Below are 19357 nucleotides of genomic sequence, written 5' to 3'. Positions count from 1 at the left end.
TGCCCCAGCCTTGCAATTGACAACGACATTCAGAGGGCCTACTTTGGACCTATGCTGGTTTCTTCCCTGTCCGGCTAAAGTTGGTGAGCTCCCATTTTCTCAGGTAAACTGTTTCAGTGGGTGACCCCATCATTGTGTTGACCTCTTTGCTCATATTCTCATTTCTCCCACTCTCCATTTGGACTTTGGGAACTCAGTCCAGTGCTCCACTGAGGGTTCCTGCCTCTGTTTCCATCAATCACTGGATGAAGGTTGTATGGTGACATTTGAGATATTCATCAATCTGTTTATAGGACAAGGCCAGTCCATGCACCCTCTCCACTATTGCTTAGGGTCTTAGCTGGGGTAATCCTTGTATATTCCTGGGAAGAGAAGGACTTCTTGGAGTATTAAATTTAGAGTTTAGTTGAACATTGTCATGAATGTCCAACTGTACAACTTTGTCACAGAAGATTTGATATCATAGTTTCTGTATGACTGAGAAAGGTAGCTATAGATTACAAAGTGTGTTTGTTAACTTGTTTCTGGTATGAAGTAAGAATATAATAGACTAATGACAATGTACTGCTCAATTTTAGCATTCTTTGTCATTTCTAGTTCTTAGAAGTGAAGTATATACTTAAGGCTCCCAAAAACAAAACAATAAGACGGAGATTTTTATTTTTTATAAATAAAAAAAAATTTTTTTATTTATAAAAAAAAGACAGATTTTTTTATTTTTATTAAATAAAATCTTTAGTAAAAAGCTAATTTTTATATACATTGCAAACTGTTAAACTAAATACACAAAACACACATATGCATGTATAATTAATAGTATACATATCATTAAAGAGGGTTAGTTGAATTGCTAAGTTTAAATTTCACTTAAAAGATAGAAGAACAAGTTTTCCAGTGGCAGAGGGGGTGGGTCGGTTATGAACAAGAAGAAGAAATTTTAAATTATGTAAAATTAAATTTTGCTTATACTTTTTACTAACACTTTAAAAATTACAAACAAAACTTAAATGCATTTATTCATGATTTAGAGACATGCTCATTGCCAGATAGTTTCATGAATGTCTAAATGCTGGAGTACCATTGATCAAGTCCTTTTTTATTTAAGGGTTTGATATTTTTTCCAGATAGCTACACATAGCTTTACATCGTGTTTGTACCCTTTCAAACCCATATACAAGTTGTACTTTGTCTGTCATCGAGTAGCATTTTTTGAAGATTTTAAATTTGACAGTCAGTAATGCTAGCTTGTAATGCTTAATAGGAAGGTTGAATCATTTTCATAACCATATGGAACTTCAGTATTTCTCCATTTACAACTGGTATTTCTCCCTAAAATTCACTAAGGAAATATCACTTTATTGATTCATAGAATAAATACCTATATTCACAAAGTTCTATTTTTTACATAGTTCTGGAAGTGAGGACTGGAGCTAAGCAAATTAGATAGGCTTGTCCAGAATCATTTCAAATCAAAACACAATGGAAGAGAAATCAAATTTTCTTAGAACCTGCATATCCTATGATGTAACTCTCAATTTTTCTGGTATTGTTGTTCAGTACCTGCTTCCAGGCCTAACTGAGGAGGCTGCCATGCATGTATTCATTTAAATTTTTCTAAGTATCCTCTATTTTGCAAGTGTTATTTATTCTGGGCACATTTTAAATACCTGTGACAGCCTACAAACCACAATCTCGGAGAATTTAGACAACAATGAGGGCACTAAGAGAGACTTACATAGATCTAATCTACATGGGAAGTAGAAAACGACAAGATCTCCTGAGTGAACTGGGAGCATGGGGACCTTGGAACACGGTTGAATGGGAGAGGGGAGAGCGAGGAAGGAGAGCAAAGAAAATGTAGAGCTCAATAAAAATCTATAAAAAAATATCTGTGACAATGGAAAATTGCCTTTTCCCTTTCACATTTTTATTGTGGTCAAGAGGGAAAGATGTCGGGGCATATAAAATATTATTTATGTCATATGAGGAGGTCCTGAAATGTGACTCGATGTGGCTGAAACAAAGGGGTCCAGGGATATGGGTAGAGAAGGAACTATTTCAAATTCAGTGATTAGGGAAGGTACTTTTATTTTAAAACGTTGGTTTCAGTACAACTTCAGCACTTAAGGCAGCTCACACTTCTTAGCTGTTAGTATACCTGCTGTTTCTTCAGTTAAATTGCTTTCATTTGGAAACACGACTGGGGAAATCTCTTTAAGAGTTTTGCAAATTAATTGATATTAGTCGTGTTCTTCTAACAGTAGTTAAAGGACTAGAAAAAAAGCCTATATATTTTCAGGGGAGAAACATTATTGTAAGCAGCAAGTACCTTCTAGAACCCTTTCAGAAAATGCCTTATAAGATGATAACTTCTTCAGAGCCAATAGTAATCACTCTTCTAGGTTTAACTCGGAGTCTCATATGGTAACATATATGAATCAGCTTTTTAAAATTTTATTAGTGAGAAATAAGTTAAAGGTTCCATTGCCAATGAAGCATAATGTAAGAAATATGAGCAGTTAGAAACAACATATTGTAATTTCACCACAAGAGTGTTTATTATGATGAGAACATCAGAGCAAAAATTAGTAGAAGGTGAGGAATAAAATATAGCTTTATTTCATAAGCAAATAAGTAAGAAACACCTTGAAGCAGGTTTACCAGCTAGAATACAGTAATGGCCAACTACAGGTCATGTTCACTAGGTCACATGTCCGACTTGTTCACACTCTGTTGCTGACACTTCTGCTCCTGTTAGTTAATGGAGCAATGGAAAGAGTGCCAATTTTTAGAAAACAAAATGTGGGCAAGGTACATGAGATGAGCTACAGTTTCTAAGTAGATCAGTGCTGCGTTCTGAGACATTTCAGGAGTTTGATGATGGCTGTGAAACTTTCCAGTGAATTAAATAACAAAGACTGTGTGGGGAGCAAAAGAAGCCATGTAGATCTGAAATCCTGAGTGAGTGTGCATTGTCTTTCATGGGCATGACCATGATAAGAGCTCAAGTCTCAGACCTGTGAAGCATTTGCAAGACTTTCCTCCCCCATCCCACACCAAGAGCCAAGTCCATGTTCAGAGGGAAGTGGTAAAATCTTCCCTTCTGGTTCATGTGCTGGTGTTCATAGTGGTTGTAGAAAATGGTCATCATTGCTCTCTCCCTGAATGTTCTCAGTCTGAAGATTGGTTCCCTACAAAGACTGATTTTTACTGAGTTTAACTAAATTTGCCTCCTTGATTCACCTGTACACCTTTGCCTCCTTGTTTATATGTAATAACTCTCCTTCTTGTCCATTTGGTCCATTTGTATAGATGAACCTCTCTGTTCAAAAAACACTCTAAGTTTACGTGATACTGTGGTACCTCCAGCAGAAAGTCAAACCCACCCTATCCCCAGATTTTCTGTCGTTATGTCTTTGTGTGTGTTTGTGTTTTATTTGTTCCTTCAAAATTTCTAAATCTTGTCCAAGTCTCTCAGTCCATGCAAAGAATGGAGCAATGGAAAATCTGTTTTTCATTTTGATTGGGAAAAGAAAAACCCAGTTATAAAATTATATACCAATTCATGAACTGAAGCCAAAGGATCGATCTATCTATCTATCTATCTATCTATCTATCTATCTGTCTGTCTGTCTGTCTGTCTGTCTGTCTGTCTGTCTGTCTGTCTATCTATCTATCTACCTACCTATCCATCCATCTAATCTATCATCTCTCTCTCCTACACACACATACACACACACACACACACACACACACACACACACACACTTTGTCCCCTGTATGGTGTAGGCTTTGTATTTCTCTAGAGAATCCAATGAATACAGATTTTCACATGAAATGTATATTCTAATTTGATGTTCCTAAGACCCATTGTAAATTAAGGTTCAGTGTAAAAATATACTCTTCTGTTTTATTAAAAAAATTCCAATTTAATCACCACTAACTGAATTGTCAGCAAAAGTCTCGTATTTTTGTATTTTCTTTTCTTTTGTTCTCTCTCTCCCCTTCCTTCCTTCCTTCCTCCCTCCCTTCCTTCCTTTCTTCCTTCCTGCCTGCCTGCCTGCCTGCCTGCCTTCCATCTTCCTTCCCTTTCTTAATCTTTGAAGAAGAAAATTTCTTTTCCTCTACTTTAACATTGATCCTATGTCCCTGCTGGTGTTAAACTGTGATTTCATCAGGGAGACCAACAGTATTTTCAGTTGTTAGGTTCTGGCAAAGTTTTGCTGCTAAAATAAGAACATAAGGAATTTAAATTTTCAGCCTCAAATTTCATAATTTAAGAACAGTGAAAGTCTTGGAACTCATTATTTAATTTGAAAATACAAAGCCGGATTTGAGGTTTATTATTTGTGGTTGAATGAAATATATTTCTGTTTCCTGGATGTGTCCTTGGGTAGCTCTTTTCAGATCTATTTCTTCTCTAATAATATTTGAAGTTTCCTCCAGCATTTATCTTCTATGAAATGCTTCCTGTGATATCCTTTAGGATAGAACTAGTCAGTATGAAATAAAATATCCATTTAGAACATTAGTTAAAAGCAACTTCAAGTGTTTTCCCTTTTGTAAGCAAATCCATTACTTGTTTCCTTCAATACATCAGCAAATAGTTTCATATTTCACTGTTACTTTTCCCAAAAGTTTGAACCTCGCTTTGAATTTAGGAGAGCTGCTGCCATTAAACTGTTCCAGTGGCTTTTAAAGTCTAAGTGTGCTTTCTTACCTTATAGAGAAGTAATAGCCTCAAAGAGAAGTAATAGCATCAGAGAACCAGCATTTCCACTTCCTAAATCAATTTAGCATTCTTGAAATACACCGTGCAGTGCAGCGTGATCTATCAGAATGTTAGCAAATACCGTTTTTTCAGAGATGGTATTCTAGTGGATGTTATCAGACTTCAAGGTGTAATTTCCTTCTAGTCATTATTTAATCAATGGTATTATGCTGAGTGATACTGTGGAAGTCTTTTTCATTTTTTTTCAGATTTCATTTTCCATTACTATCATGAACGTGTATCACTTGGACTTTTCTCCTGGCAGCTTTAAAAGCATCTAATCTCTTAATGGCATATCAGATCTGAACAATATCTTTCCCCCAAGGCCTCTCATTCTTCAGATTCTATTAACTCAAGGTTCTCTTTGTGGATAAAAACCTCATTTTAATTCTAATATAAAACTCTTGGCAATCAGTGTGTGTTCTGTCTAAAACTGATTTTCCAACTATTGAGTTCATTTCCTTAAGTGCTGGATCAGAAGCGTCTCCTGCATTGTAAGTGCTTATGAATGCTTATCAAATTGAATTGGCACAGGATGGCTGTGATTAACTTCCTCTTACAATAGGAGGCTTTGAAAATTTGCTAACAAAAATCTGGATAAGATCTTAAGTAGTAGAAGTGAGAGCAATAGAAACTTGATTGTAAGAGACAGGGGCATGATTATTTGCAAAAGACACAAGCCACTTGAATGAGCAGGAAATGAAGAATGATTGAGTTATGGCTCAACATTATAAATGTATATTAGGCATCTAATACTAACAATGTTAAGGATTAAAATATGTTTTATATTCTTCGACTGTAGCAACATTTTTTAAAAAAGATCATACTAATGTCGCACAGTATAATGAAGTAGGTACATATAATATATATATATATATATATATATATACACAGTGTGTGAAAATATACATGATGTATTTGTCTTCATATGGTAAATACTAATTTTACTTTAATTATCAATTAAACAATATTTGATTATTTATTTTCTTGCTAGTATTTTTAGTTGGCCAAGAAGAGAACCTGAAATTTAAACTTAATCTCAAGAGTGAGATGTTTGTTTATAACAGAAACCAAACTTGTTATTTATTGTATGTTCATCCTACATAACTGTAATAAGTACATCATCCCAGATGTTTACAAGACCTTTCAATATTCAACAGAAATAAATATATCTAATAAAACTGATTAAATCAACCTGAAATTTCTATAGATATTTTTAAAAATGTGGTTATACAGTAACAGGTGATTTGCTCTTAATTCGATTATATACCACCAAGACTAAGCAGACACAACAGGACTTTCCCTCCGAGACCTAATATTGCAATTGGTTTAGCCAGTTATCTGGGCAGAAGAACACTACTCAGGAAAGCCCATTCGCCTTAAGAGCTGCTGAGGAGACAGGGATTAATCGTCCTCTGAAGGAACCACGCTTTTTCCTTCCGGATTCCCTACTCTCTCTGCAGTCACTCTTGTAGCTGAAACAATGCAACTGTTATAAACTACTTTGTGTTTCTGAATTACTCAGAGAAATACAATTCATCATTTTTCTTTGTTTTTGTTCTCTAAATCTCCTTTCCCTTTTTTCAGACACTTGTTAAAGTCTGGTAATGATTTCATGGACACCCTGGGATTTCTTCAGTATTTAGCTCTAAAGTTATTCTACTTTTTTCTCCTTTATGACTACTTACAAAAGGCATCATCTCCTTTCTTCCTCTTCCTTATCTCCCTCATCCAGAAAGCTGCCTAGGTTTATAGCTTGCCTGCCCTTAAGTTTTTCTTTTGAACTCTAGGTAACTGTCATCGAGCTTCCTTCTGAGTCCACTCTTAAATTCTTTCATTAAAAGGATTAAATTTGTTCAATGCTGGGCCCTGGCTAGGACTCTTCCTGGATATCCTGATGCCACCCTGTGTTGTGGAGATCATACTGCTTTGGGTCTGAGGGTCAGCCCCTTCATGCACTCTAGCAGGAAATAGATGGGGTGGATGTTGGGGGAGGCCAACTCGTAATGCTAGCTCTGGGCCTGGGCAGAAGTGCTGTTGGTCTGTCAGATGAGAACTGAGGACAGCTTTCCCATGATCACAATTTCAGGGACCAGGTTCCTCACACCAGACCAATGACTCTTTGCAGTGAATACTTCCAATTAGAGATGTATGAACAAAGGGGTAACTGGCATGACATTTTTAGGTAGCACACATAAAAGCAAGCAAACAAAACAAAACAAAACATAAATTCACGGAGAAAGGACCCCAGTTTCACTGACAACATGTAGTCTCCCGTATGGGGCTCCTTATCATTTCTACAAGTCTGTATTAAGCTTTATAAATACACATAATTCTCTTCCTTTCATTGTTCTTAAAATAATGACAAGTTATCAAGCTGATTTATAACATTTGATAAATGACTTACCAAATGGCTCTTCTTCTCTGGAGGAGCTAAACTCGTGTTACCTTAGAGGTTTTGTTTCTAAGGTATTTCCTTACTGTGAGTGCTGTTACCTAGTGAGACATCTTGCCAGTCCAAGAACTATCAACTATTAATAGCATTTTCAAGCCCAAATTATGAAAACTATATACATTTGTATTCTAGTATAAATGAATTCCTAGAATGATTAAGAATAATTTTACAGATGTTCACACGTGTATAGTTATATAATATATGTTATATTCATATATATATATGCAAATCTGTCTCTTGTCTATGATATTAGTCTTCCATGTGGCATTGTTTTCCATATATACATATATATATATATATATATATATATAATTCGTTTAGGTATATTTAGGGTATTGACTAGTGGTTACTAAGTGGCAATGTCCGCCTCAAGAGTAAACATAGGTGCATTTAAAAATAAGTAAGTTTATCATATATTACTAACTAAGCTTTACTAAATGTAACATAGACTCTTTCTGCACTCAGCAAATATTTGACGCAGTTTAGAAACTTCCAAAAATCTAGTCACTGTAATTGTGTGGAAAATAAATGGGAAAAATACTGTTTTAATTAGTAGTAAAACACTCATCAAAACAAATGTGGAGTGACAAAAACACTATTTGTTAAGCTGTAGGCATAAAAATATATTTCATATCTTTATTTTCTACATAAATTGTCACCCCATTGACCTGAATTAACTTCACCAGAAAAACATAAGAAATCATATTCAAGCTCATATATGGATGATTTACTAATGGTACTTTTGAGATAATTGCTAAACATTTTAAAATTTCCTATTTTCTTACTCCAGTCTATAGCGATCTTGGTTGCTGGTAAAGACAAATGTATGCTCTTTGCAAGCTAAGATGCTCACACTTCCTTGGATAGTACCAAGATTTCTAACCACAAGTACAAATGAGTTTTGAAGGCAAACTTGACATGTCATTTATGTATTTTTTTCCTCCCTTAATGTAGAACTCAGTAGCTCATTTTAGGTGACTCAAATTCTGCTTCATATTAGTTATCATAAATCTAATTGACATCTCAGAGTCAAATTTTGCTCTCCATCCTGATCACTGATCCAGCAAATTTATTTGCATTTTTTCTTACACATGGAGATCACAAGTTTCAAATTTTGTTCCTTTTAAATCACACGAGGGTAAAGAGAAACTTCTGGACAGAATTGATAGAATATTTAAATAAAAAACCCTACGTTTGTCTAATAACAGAAGTTGCTGCTTAAATCCAATATACTGAGAATTTAATTTGGAATGGACTGAGGTTCAAATCAGCATATGGAGAAGTAACCCCAAAGAATTCTTTTTAAGGTCCCTAATTTCTCCATGGTCTTCCAATACCTCTCTACTGCATTAGTTTTCTCTTTTTCGTGTGTGTGTGTGTGTGTGTGTGTGTGTGTGTGTGTGCTGTTAATTTCTCAGTTAATTCTTTGTTGACTTGTTTTCAATGGCTGTCTTCAACAAAACACTCTCTGTAGACCAGGCTGGCCTCTAGTTCACAGATTAACCTGCCTCTGACTCCCCAATCCTGGGACCTAAAGACATGGGCCACCACTGTCCAGCTTACTCAGGTGATTCTAAAACTAAGCTGCAATCAACTTTTCCTTATTATAAACCCTGTTTATCACTTAGAGAAATATTAATACAGAAATGTTCATTTCTATAGATGTCAAGAGTATTGTTAAATATATCCTGAGGTCATCTTTATTAAATAGAAAGAAAATCATATCTGGGAAGAATTAGCAACTAAAATTCTGATAGTTGAAAATTTATTGATACCAAGTAACATACTATGATAATATTACACTTATGAATCTATTTAATTCAGAATCAATTTTTTATGAATAATTTGGATTTTATTAATGATGGTTTCTAGAAAGTTTTCCAATTTTCTTAGAACAAGAAGCATAAATAACTCTAAGTAGGAAAAACGAGCAACAAATGCATAAACTACTTCACAAAGTAGATATTCCATCAGGAACATGTTCGTTGACTTATGATTAGTAAAGCATAATAAAAGTAAAACAAAAAGGCAAGACATGCAGTTCCAAAGATATTACAAACAAAGTTGGTGAAAAGCTATGAGGAACTACTGAAATGGCTAAGAGGATAAAAATGCTTGCAACACTAGTCTAAAGACACTGGGTTGATGTGCAGAATCCACATGAAAATACAGATACACAGCTACAGCTCGGAAAGCCCAGCCCTCCAGTGCTGTGAGAGACAGAGGCAGCAGATTCATCTCTGGGAGTTCTGGTCCCCAGAGCTAGCTCTTTGCTTTGTGGAAAGTATTATTTCTATGTTTCTGCTTTATCAGTATACTTCTTTGCCCTAATAAAAGCCTTTCTTCACCTCCGGAGAAAGAACCTCAAATCATCTGGACACTATGGGCCAGTTAGCTGGAGTATGAAAAATGCCAAAAACACTAAAAGGTGGAAGGGAATAACTGATTTCTAAAAGTTGTCCTTTGTGCTCAGCAAGCACACTGTGACATAGGAACGGCAGCATTCATGTTTATATCACAGATACACACACACCACCTCACACACAGACACGCACATACACACTGCAAGAGAGAGAGACAAAGAACAAGTGAGATAGAGAGAGAGAGAATAATTTCAATTATTTAAAGTATAAGAAAAAAGGTTACTGCAGATTAATGGATCCAAAATAATGGAACATTGCTATTAGGCTTCAGAAAAAAAACCAAACAAACAAACAAAAAAACTGGAACAAATAAGTATATTGTTCTCTTCTAATCTTTTCTTAAAATGTGTGCTCATTTATACTTAGAAAATACAAGCCTTTCTTCTGGACACGTTTTTCCTTTTCCTTAACACTGACTGAATTCATCCTCTATCATATGTTCATGATAAACAAGGAAAAGGGAACAGGCTCTCTTAATTTCTTCTCTATTTTTGTGCCAAAACACCATGACCAAATCAACTTATAAAGTAAGCCACTTCATTTGGGGCTTATGGTTCTATAGGGTTAATCCATGACCATCATGGGAAAGAGCCAGGAGCCATAGGGCACATGTGGTGCTGAAGCAGTAGCTGAGAGCTTCCATCTGACAAAAGAGGTAAAGAGAGGGAAAAATTGGGATGATTTGGGCTTTTGAGACATCAAAGCTCACCAAATGGTCACACCTTATAATCCCACTCAAACAGTTCCATGAACTACAGGCCAATCATTTGAATATATGAGCCTGTAGAGGCAGTTATCATTTAAAATACCACGCAGCTAAGAAGCAGGTGTGGGGAAGTTCATAAAGATGGTCTCCATTGTCGGGTGGTGGTGGTGGTGCATTCCCTTAATCCCAGCACGTGGGAGACAGAGACAGGCGGATCTCTGAGTGTTGGAAACGTCAGCCTAGTCTACAAGAGCTGGTTCCAGGACAGCGAGGGTTGTTAAACAGAGAAACCTTGTCTCAAAAACTAAGAAAAAATAGTTTAAAACAGTATTTTAGGTTAAGATAAAACTTGCAGTTTAGTTGTCTTTGGTTCAAAAGTGGTTTTAGATAAGAAATGTGGAAATTTGGGGCTAGAGATATGGCTTGGCTGTCAAGAGCACTCATTGCTCTTGCAGAAGATCTTGGTTCACATCCTAGCACCCACATGGCAGTTAACAATCTATGACTCCTTAACAGTTCATATTCAGGGGGTCTGACAGCTTCTGACCTCTAAAGGCACCAGATGCATATTCAAGCATTTATCAAAGTGATTTATGTGCAAATGACTTTATATGTATCTAGTAGGCTCTAATAGGAGCACACAACACATATGTATATGTTTACACATATATGTATATATATGCATGTGTATAGAGAGGTATTTGGAGGGAAGAAAAAAGAGAAAGGTTGTAGGTAAATTATAATATCAAAAATAAATTAATATAACATTCAAAAAACAAAAGAATGATATTAGCCCGTTCACATAGTATACACAAAGAAAATATTAAAAATGGTTTCGTCATACATATATGTTATTTCTAATTTACCATTAATTTTTTGTGCTTATATAGAGATATTAAGAAGTAATTTATTTCTCAAGTATTACTGAATATTAGTTTAAATTTTTAAGAAATGCTCAAATTTCTGAATAAAACTCTTTCATTTTTCATAGTCATAAAATTCTCTGCAGGAAAAATACATCCTCATAACCTGGCCTGACCTCGATCTCCTCCGGGGAAGATCAAAACGGGAAACTACAAGACACTGAGCCTTGACGTGCTGAGGTGAAGGTCACTTTGCTGCCTTTTGGGAGGTATTTCAGCCACACTGTAACCACCAAAACAAAAAAATCAAGATGTTTTAGGGGGTAGAGCAGTAAAGTAATCATTCCCTGTTCTGATTCTCCATTGCATCAGCGTGACAGATTTCTAGCAGGGAAAATAGCTCCGAATTGCTGATAGGCAGCCAGGTGAGTGGACAGACTCAGTGGGACTTGACTTGAACAGCAGATGAAGAGGTGAGATTGCTTAGAGGAAAATCTTTTCTTTTAACCTGATGCTGAATCTTTTCTTTATTTTTTAACCAGAGACTAAAATTTAGAAGGATAATGCACTATTGAAAACTGTTCGGGATATTGCTACACTGTAGATATTTTATGTTTTTTTAAATATTCTGACTCAAGGTTTTAGAAGAAAATACAAAACCTATAAATTATCCACCTCCAGTCTGTGCCCTTCTTGATGTTACTAAAAGTATCAATGGTGGTGTTATCTTTTCTGAGAAATGATAAACGCTGTACACTGTCATTGGTATGCCACTGTCTTCTAGAAAGGATTAGTGTGATAATACAGATTTAAATCTTTCCAGCTACTTCATTGTTACCTAAGATTTTGCTCATCAAAAGAATGATTAATTCTTATGCTGAACTAATGAACCATAACCATGCTGTTTAATGGCATTTGATGATTCATCTGTTTCTAATACTTAATAGGATTTATTATGGTCAAGTGGAAACCTCTTTGTCTTCAAATAACAGGCCAGATACAGTCTGATTTCTCTTAGCTTATTTGGATAGAATGTATGTGTTTACATGCATGCATGCATGTGTGTGTGTGCACATATATGTCTTGTGTGAAAAAATATTATTTTCAATTAAAAATAGAAAAAAAGCATTACTCAAAGTGACCAGAGAATAGTATTCATTTTTAAATTTGTCTTTGCATTTTATATTATAATTTTTGGTATTTATATTGTGTGCTTCATTCTTTAGTAAAAATGATACATGTTTTAGGTTAAGGCAGGTATCTAAATCTCACAAAGATGCTTTAGTTGTAGAAACCTGATGATCCTGACAGTCCTGCCTCAGTTTTTTTTTTGTTTTGTTTTTGTTGTTGTTGTTTTTAGTATGTGAGATTTAATTTTTAAAAAGGAGTAACTAGTGCACTAAATTCACTGAGATCAGGAAATTGAAAAGTTCCTTAAGCTTACTGAAATGAATTTGCATTTCTGCACAATTTGGCATTTATTGTCAAAATACAGAAAGATGGTAAGTAGTCTTAAATAATACATACCCATGAATTTAGAATAGCTAGTTACTTGTAAAATGAGACATTCAACATGTTTTAAAATATTAGGTATCTAGGAATCATCAAAAGCTACACACCAGGGGAAGAAATAAGTCCAGGAAAGAATCTTAAGCTTGAATTAGTCATGTGGTGTTGAGGCACAAAACTGTGAGCCTATTTCCACCTTGTCTGAAGGTCAGAGAGTTTAAGGTTCTTCAAAGTTGTTGACAGCAAGTGTGGCTATACATCCTGACCTAGTGTATGGTTGCTTTGTGTTTTGGACATTAATATGATTCTCAGCGTAGATGTACTCCACTCAGACCAGAGGTCAGGATATTTAAGCATCCTTCTGCTCCTTCTTTTGAAATAGGAAGTTTGTCCTTGGGAGCAGCTGCCTTCAGATTACTTGGTCTAGGGTGGGTGTATCATCTAAAGAAAAGAATGCTTTTCTTATGGATTAATGACTTGAGGCTCAAAATGTTGAAGCAAGATGTCCTTTGTACAATGTCAAAGAAGTCTTTTGTCTTCTTCCTTCTGTTGTATTGGGATATAAAAGTGTATAGAAAATTAAATGCAGGCCATTTCCGTATTCACTGGAACTCCCTCCTGGTACTATTTTGTGTTTTCTGTTTTACTATTTTTCCTCATGTCTTCATTTTCTAATCCCCATGCCTCTACCTTGGTAAGTGGCACTTTTGTCAAAGCTGGTCTCTGACGATGTTGGTAACTGAAGGCTGACTTTCCTCTTACCACAGTTTTTTAAACATAATTTAGTCCATGTGAAAGACTGGACCAGTGACAGTAAAGTACAATTCTTTAAATTGTCTTATAAGCACTTAATGAGATAATTACCCATTAATCTTTCCTTTTTGTACTAGATAATTCATGTTATTTTAACTCAATATTAATGCAAAGTTAGTGTGAATTCATCCGTTCAAACACAGTCCTTTTGTATTTGCCAAAACTAATTTAGAATATTGTTTGTATGTGTTGCTTAACAAATAAAATGTTTACAAATTGGTGCTTATCCTTATATCCTATCATTAGATAATCAACAAAAAAGTTTTCTTAGTAAATAGCAGGCACATTAGAAAATAAAATCAGTGTTAACTTCATTTCTTAGTCTCTACTTTAAATTCACAGATAAGCACTGGCTGAGCATGGGAAAACCACAGAGACAGTTGACCTGAGCCAGTGGGAACTCAGAAACTCTGGACTGACAGCTGGGGATCCTGCATGGGACTGAACTAAGTAAGCCCTTTTGATTTGGGTGACTGCTGCGTGGCTTGATTAGTTAGGGGTCCCCAGGTAGTGGGACCAGGACATATCCTGGGTGAATAAACTTGCATTTTGGAGCCCAATACCAGTGGTGGGATACCTTGTTCAGCCTTGACACAGTGGGAGGAGCTTGGTTCTGCCTCAACTTGATGTACCCAACTTTGTTGACTCCTCAAGGGAAGCCTTACCTCCTCCGAGGAGTGGATGGGGTATGGCATAGGGGAAGGTAGGGATCAAAAGAAGGGGGCATGGAGAACAGGGGCTAGTATGTAAAATTAAAAAAATTAATTTAAAAATTAATAATAGATAAATGCAGGAAAATAAAAAATTATCTTTACATACCTTAGCAAACAATGAATCTTGGATTTATAACTGCTATTAGTATGAAAACATCAGTAAAATCAACGATATCATATCATACACACATCATGTACATGATTGATCTGTTTTTTTTTTATGATTTTCAAGGTAGTTTAAATCTAGAATACTTGTAAGGAACACAGTCACAAGTCCTATAATGACTCTGTCAGGTGTAGACAGCATATGGGATAAAGAGAGGCCACTTAAGACTATACCACCTGCTGACGTCATAGGTGCTTTCATGGTGTAAGCACAGGGTAAGGAAACTTATGCCATTATAAAAACTGACCAAGGTTGCACTTCCCCGCACATGTAATTCATTGTTAAAGACTGCAAGGCTGCAGATGTAAAAATTTACTTACTATATACAGTAGTGTTGTACTATGTACTATATATACTGTAGTGTTGTATTGTTGAGAAAAATTTAAATTGACTGTAGAACATTGCTTTCAAAGGAAATGTGAACAATGAAAGACATTCATCAATGACTTTTTTCAATAGTAGATATTTGTTTCAAACAAGGTTTAACATCACAGAGGTACATTTTAAAAACTGTAAATTGGATAAAAATAAAATGGAATTTTAATATAGTACTAACAAGTTGGTCTACTATCAAAGCTTAAAAACGCTCATTTTTTTTTGACTTCTCTTGCTTACCTGCTTGTGAGCGTGGTCATAGGAATTAATGTGATTGTCAAACTCCTGGTGCTTATAATACTGCTTGTCACAGAGCTCACAGTAAAAGTTTGCCTTGAGATCCTCCAGAGCCTTGGCAATAGTGTTCTCCTTCTCAGCATAGTCCTGAAACACAAAGTTTCAAGGGTTTACACCATTAGCTCTCCCTTGAGTTTACTTTGCTTTGATGGTTGTTGACTTTAGTGCAGTAATTAGAGCTAGAAACAAAACAAAGGACAAATAAGGAAATATTGACAAACAAACTTAGAAAAAAATATTATTTAAAAAATATTCTCAGATGAAATCAATATGAATTAAAATAAAAACCAGGAGAAGCCCAAACAAGAAAATAAGTCATGTAGAAAGCAGCATTAACTGAGCATATCCCACTTTGTGCCGACGTTAGAAAGGAGAGTCCAGCAGCGGCTGTGACTCTGCTGTAGGTCTCTGGTCCTCAGCAAATTCAGAATCCTCTTTAGTAAACATCTGAGATGCACGTAGAAGAGCTCGGTACTGCTGCATATAATACAACCGAGGTTTCTCTTCTTTTTATGGGTATTTACATGCTTTTATTGTTTATCTAAACTGCATTAACTTGATCATTGTAATTGACCCCAAGATCATTAAATAATTTTTTCTGAAATTAAATAAACTTGAATCTTTGATAATAAGTTATTTTTCTGTAAATTGTTTAAGTACTTAATGTAAAATAAAAAAGAAGGGAAGGAAGGAAGGAAGCGATGAAGGGAGGGAAAGAGGGAAGGAAGGAAGAGAAGGAGGGAGGAAACTTAGCAGCACATCATATTCATGACAATCACTGAGAATAAAGATTGGTTTACAACTCTACCTTCCAGAGGATTAAGAACAGAATCAGGTGTATGAGCTTATTTATTACTTATTCTATATCTTTTACATCATTCCTCTGATCCCATTCATTTCCACTTCCCTTAATAACTGCACTCTACCCCTGCAGCCCTCCCACCACAAAGAAACTTTAAGAGAAAAAAAATTAAAAATCTTGTCAGGAAGCTATAGTGTGACGCAGTGAGTTATACCATAGACACCTTTGTCCATATATCTTTACTTGCACGTGTTCATTGCAAAGAGTCATTTGTCTGGTTTGAGGCCTCTGGTTTCTACTACACAATAGATTCTGGGCCATCACTTGGCTATCCATATCTTGGATATCCTGTTGTTGCCCTGTGTTATGGAGATCCTGCAGCTTTGGGTCTGAGGGTTAGGTTCCTTCACCTGCTGCAGCAGATCATAGATAAAGTGGATGTTGGGCCGAGCCAAGTCATAACACTGGATCTGGGCTTGTGAAGTTGTAGGGTTGGTCCACCTGATGAGATGTGCCAACAATTCTCCCATGTTTACAACTTTGGAGCTGGTTCACTCATATCTAAGTCAACTGGGTTGGCTCTCCCACTCTTATACCCACAGGATGAGCTCTCCTATCTGACCAAGGCATTGTTGGAGGTGGGACAACTCTTCCCTGACCACGCTGCCAAATGCTATCAATGCCTGAGGCAGGTGGGAGAGATGGCCTGATGGCTGTAGGAGGGGGAGATCTATGAGCTTTGATTAAGAACCATGAACTACTAAGCATTTGCCTATAGCTTTGAGACCTTAAATATTGTTGCTACTGCTGGACACAAGTGCATCTTACTTGTTAAAACACTGGCTGATTTTATTTATTTTTAGCAACCTTGCCAGAATTCTGTACAAAGATACTGCATTTATATAATTTCCACCACTCTTCCCCACTCTAATTTCCCCATGCCACCTAATTCCCTTTCAATTCATGCTATTCTTACACACACATGCAAGCACGCACACACGCAGACTTGCATGCACACACACACAGGCACGTAATCTATTGAATCTCTACAGTACTGCTCAAGAAAGATCAAATCGTCAGTATTCATCACAGGCTGCATTATTTTTCTACCATACAAACATATATTTTTTTAAAATTGAAAATAACCACATATTCATTTTTCATGTGCCACACTAGCACACTTGTTTGTAAACAGATAATTATAAGCATGCCTATAACCCTAGCACTGGTTGGGTAGATATAGGTAGATCCCTGAAGATTTTTCCCAGCCTATCTAGCCTACTATATTACAACCTTTAGGTTCTGTGAGAGATATTGACTTAAAAAAAAGTAAGATCATGTTAGAATGATTTTGTTATTATGTATTTATGTGCAACATGTGCATTGTTATTGACCAGGCATTTTTAAATACATATCTAGATTATGTAAAGACAATCAGTCATAATTTGCTAGCTTGCTTTATAGCTCCTCTGATCTTCCTTTTGGATGATACTGAAGCAAGCATTGACTCTTGTATGAAGACTATTAACATGTGTTTAGCACAGTTTCCCACAGAAGATGGTAGGGGATACAACTGAACAATGGGAAAAGGAAACAGCTACTCTTATATACTCAATCAAACAGCTCCAACTTTGGCTGGCATCGTCATTTTATATTTAACCATGAATACCAATTTTAAAATGTCTACTGGGTTTGATGGCAGATAGTGAAGAGCAAAGCCACAAAAGTCTCATAGATTTAAACCCATCATGTTTTATATTCGAATAAAATAGTGAAGGTTGAATCTTTTAAGAGGGCAATATGAAGGTCATGAAATGCAATCATAAAGTTAAGAAATTTTCAGCCCCAAGGATTTATTTCAGTGGTAGAGCACCTGCCTAGCGTGCACAAGCCATGAGTTTGAACATCAGCACAGCAAGAAAAAGAATGTTTCAGTTTGCACATTAACAGTGACCTAGCACATATTCTAGGTCAGTAAATTAAAATAAAGAAGTCAGTGGTCTTTCCACGGCCCTAAGAATAAACTGTTTGTCATGTATATAAAGTAAATAGCTTAAAGTCCAAACTTAAAGACAGAACATATCTTCTCTAAAATGATGGGTTTTTTTTATATCATCTTCATCATAGCATATAGTACCAATTAATACACATGTTTTTAAAGTAAGATATTATAACTGGGCGTTTTCAACTAACATTACAGACACAATATATATCTATTCCAGTAAACTAGGCATGTTCTGGTTGACTTGGGTTCCACTTATACATGAATATATCCATATGCCTAGCAAGATTCTGTGAACAGGTCATGTCCAGAAACCTAAAACTCAAACTTGTATCCATAGCTTCAGAGTCAAAGACATAACCTAGGAAGCACATGTGAACTCAGGTCTGCCTATCAAAGAGGTGTGTCTCTCTTCAGCATCAGGTCACAGCCAACCATGATGCTAGCTAGGTCTCCTCAAACTCAGCTTTCAGGCTGATTCCCAGAGTTTCAAGTTTTTGCTTTGTATTTGTGTTTCACAAATGCCAAACTTGCTTGCTGGGGAGGCAGAACGATTGTAAGAGCCTGTGGTTGGTGAAGGCCTCAGAAAAAAACAGCATTTACCAGACACATGAGGGCAGGTGCTACTAAGAAGTCAAAGGCTTTGACAGCAGCCACAAAACCTCGCAGCCACAAAACCTCTACAGGTTCAAGGCAAACGAAATCCCAGCATGGAGGAAGGGAAATGGACACAAACTCCACCCCTCCTTAACCAGCAAGCTCTCTGCAGCTGAAACCCATGGGCATCAGTTGTCGGATCATTATCAAAGGAGTAATCAGTCTTCTCCAGTGAAGTCTCTCAGCATCTTAACTAATGCTCAGGAGTAGTTGGCCAACTCCAAAAAATATTTTGGTGAATTTTCTGTTGTGTTTTTTGTCTTTTTTTTTTTAAACCTTTAGCTTGTGGTTTTCTGGGTGGGGGTTGTCTGTGTATTTTTGTTTAATGCTTTTGTCTTGTTTCTTTTATTTTTTTTTGTTTCTTGTTTTCATTTTTTTTCCTTTGAAAGAGAGAGAGAGGGGAAAACATAAATCTTTGTAAGTGACTCAGTCATGTTTGTATCAGTGTATTTTCTCCTAGTCTATGCTGGGGTGTCTTTCAGCCCCTAAGCAGGTGTTTTTCAATCCATGATAAGAATGTATATTATCAAATTCCCAACCTAGGAGTGCAAAAGACTCAATGCTACCCATGTTCACACAGGAATCATTTCCGAAGATGAGAATTCAGGCATGAATTTTTCTATTCGAGGCAGGTATTTAAAGATTGTGCTGGTGATCTAGGAGAACCAGCACGGCTCTCTTCTGTAAGTGGCAAGCATCACAGCATTGTGTCAGGTGTGTCTACCCTAGTTTTCCTTTTTGGTTTTCCTCACTTGTTTCCCAAATCATTCTCTAAATGGAAGACTTTGAGAATTAAGATTCCTCA

General features: G+C 36.0%; 1 protein-coding gene across 1 annotated transcript in view; it reads right to left on the bottom strand.

Annotated features, from left to right (window-relative positions):
* Positions 1-19357, bottom strand: part of Znf804a (zinc finger protein 804A) — a 177808-nt gene that overhangs the window by 7614 nt on the left and 150837 nt on the right. Inside the window, exon 2 of the mRNA XM_048426192.3 lies at positions 15035-15178. Within this exon, the coding sequence (XP_048282149.3) occupies positions 15035-15178 (144 nt within the window). The remainder of the gene's footprint in view (positions 1-15034; positions 15179-19357) is intronic.

The sequence above is a fragment of the Myodes glareolus genome, chromosome 21, assembly GCF_982192425.1.
Source record: "Myodes glareolus chromosome 21, mMyoGla1.1, whole genome shotgun sequence".
Lineage (NCBI taxonomy): Eukaryota > Metazoa > Chordata > Mammalia > Rodentia > Cricetidae > Myodes > Myodes glareolus.
The sequence above is the reverse complement of the archived record's forward strand: the minus strand, read 5'-3'. Positions and strand labels throughout refer to the sequence as shown.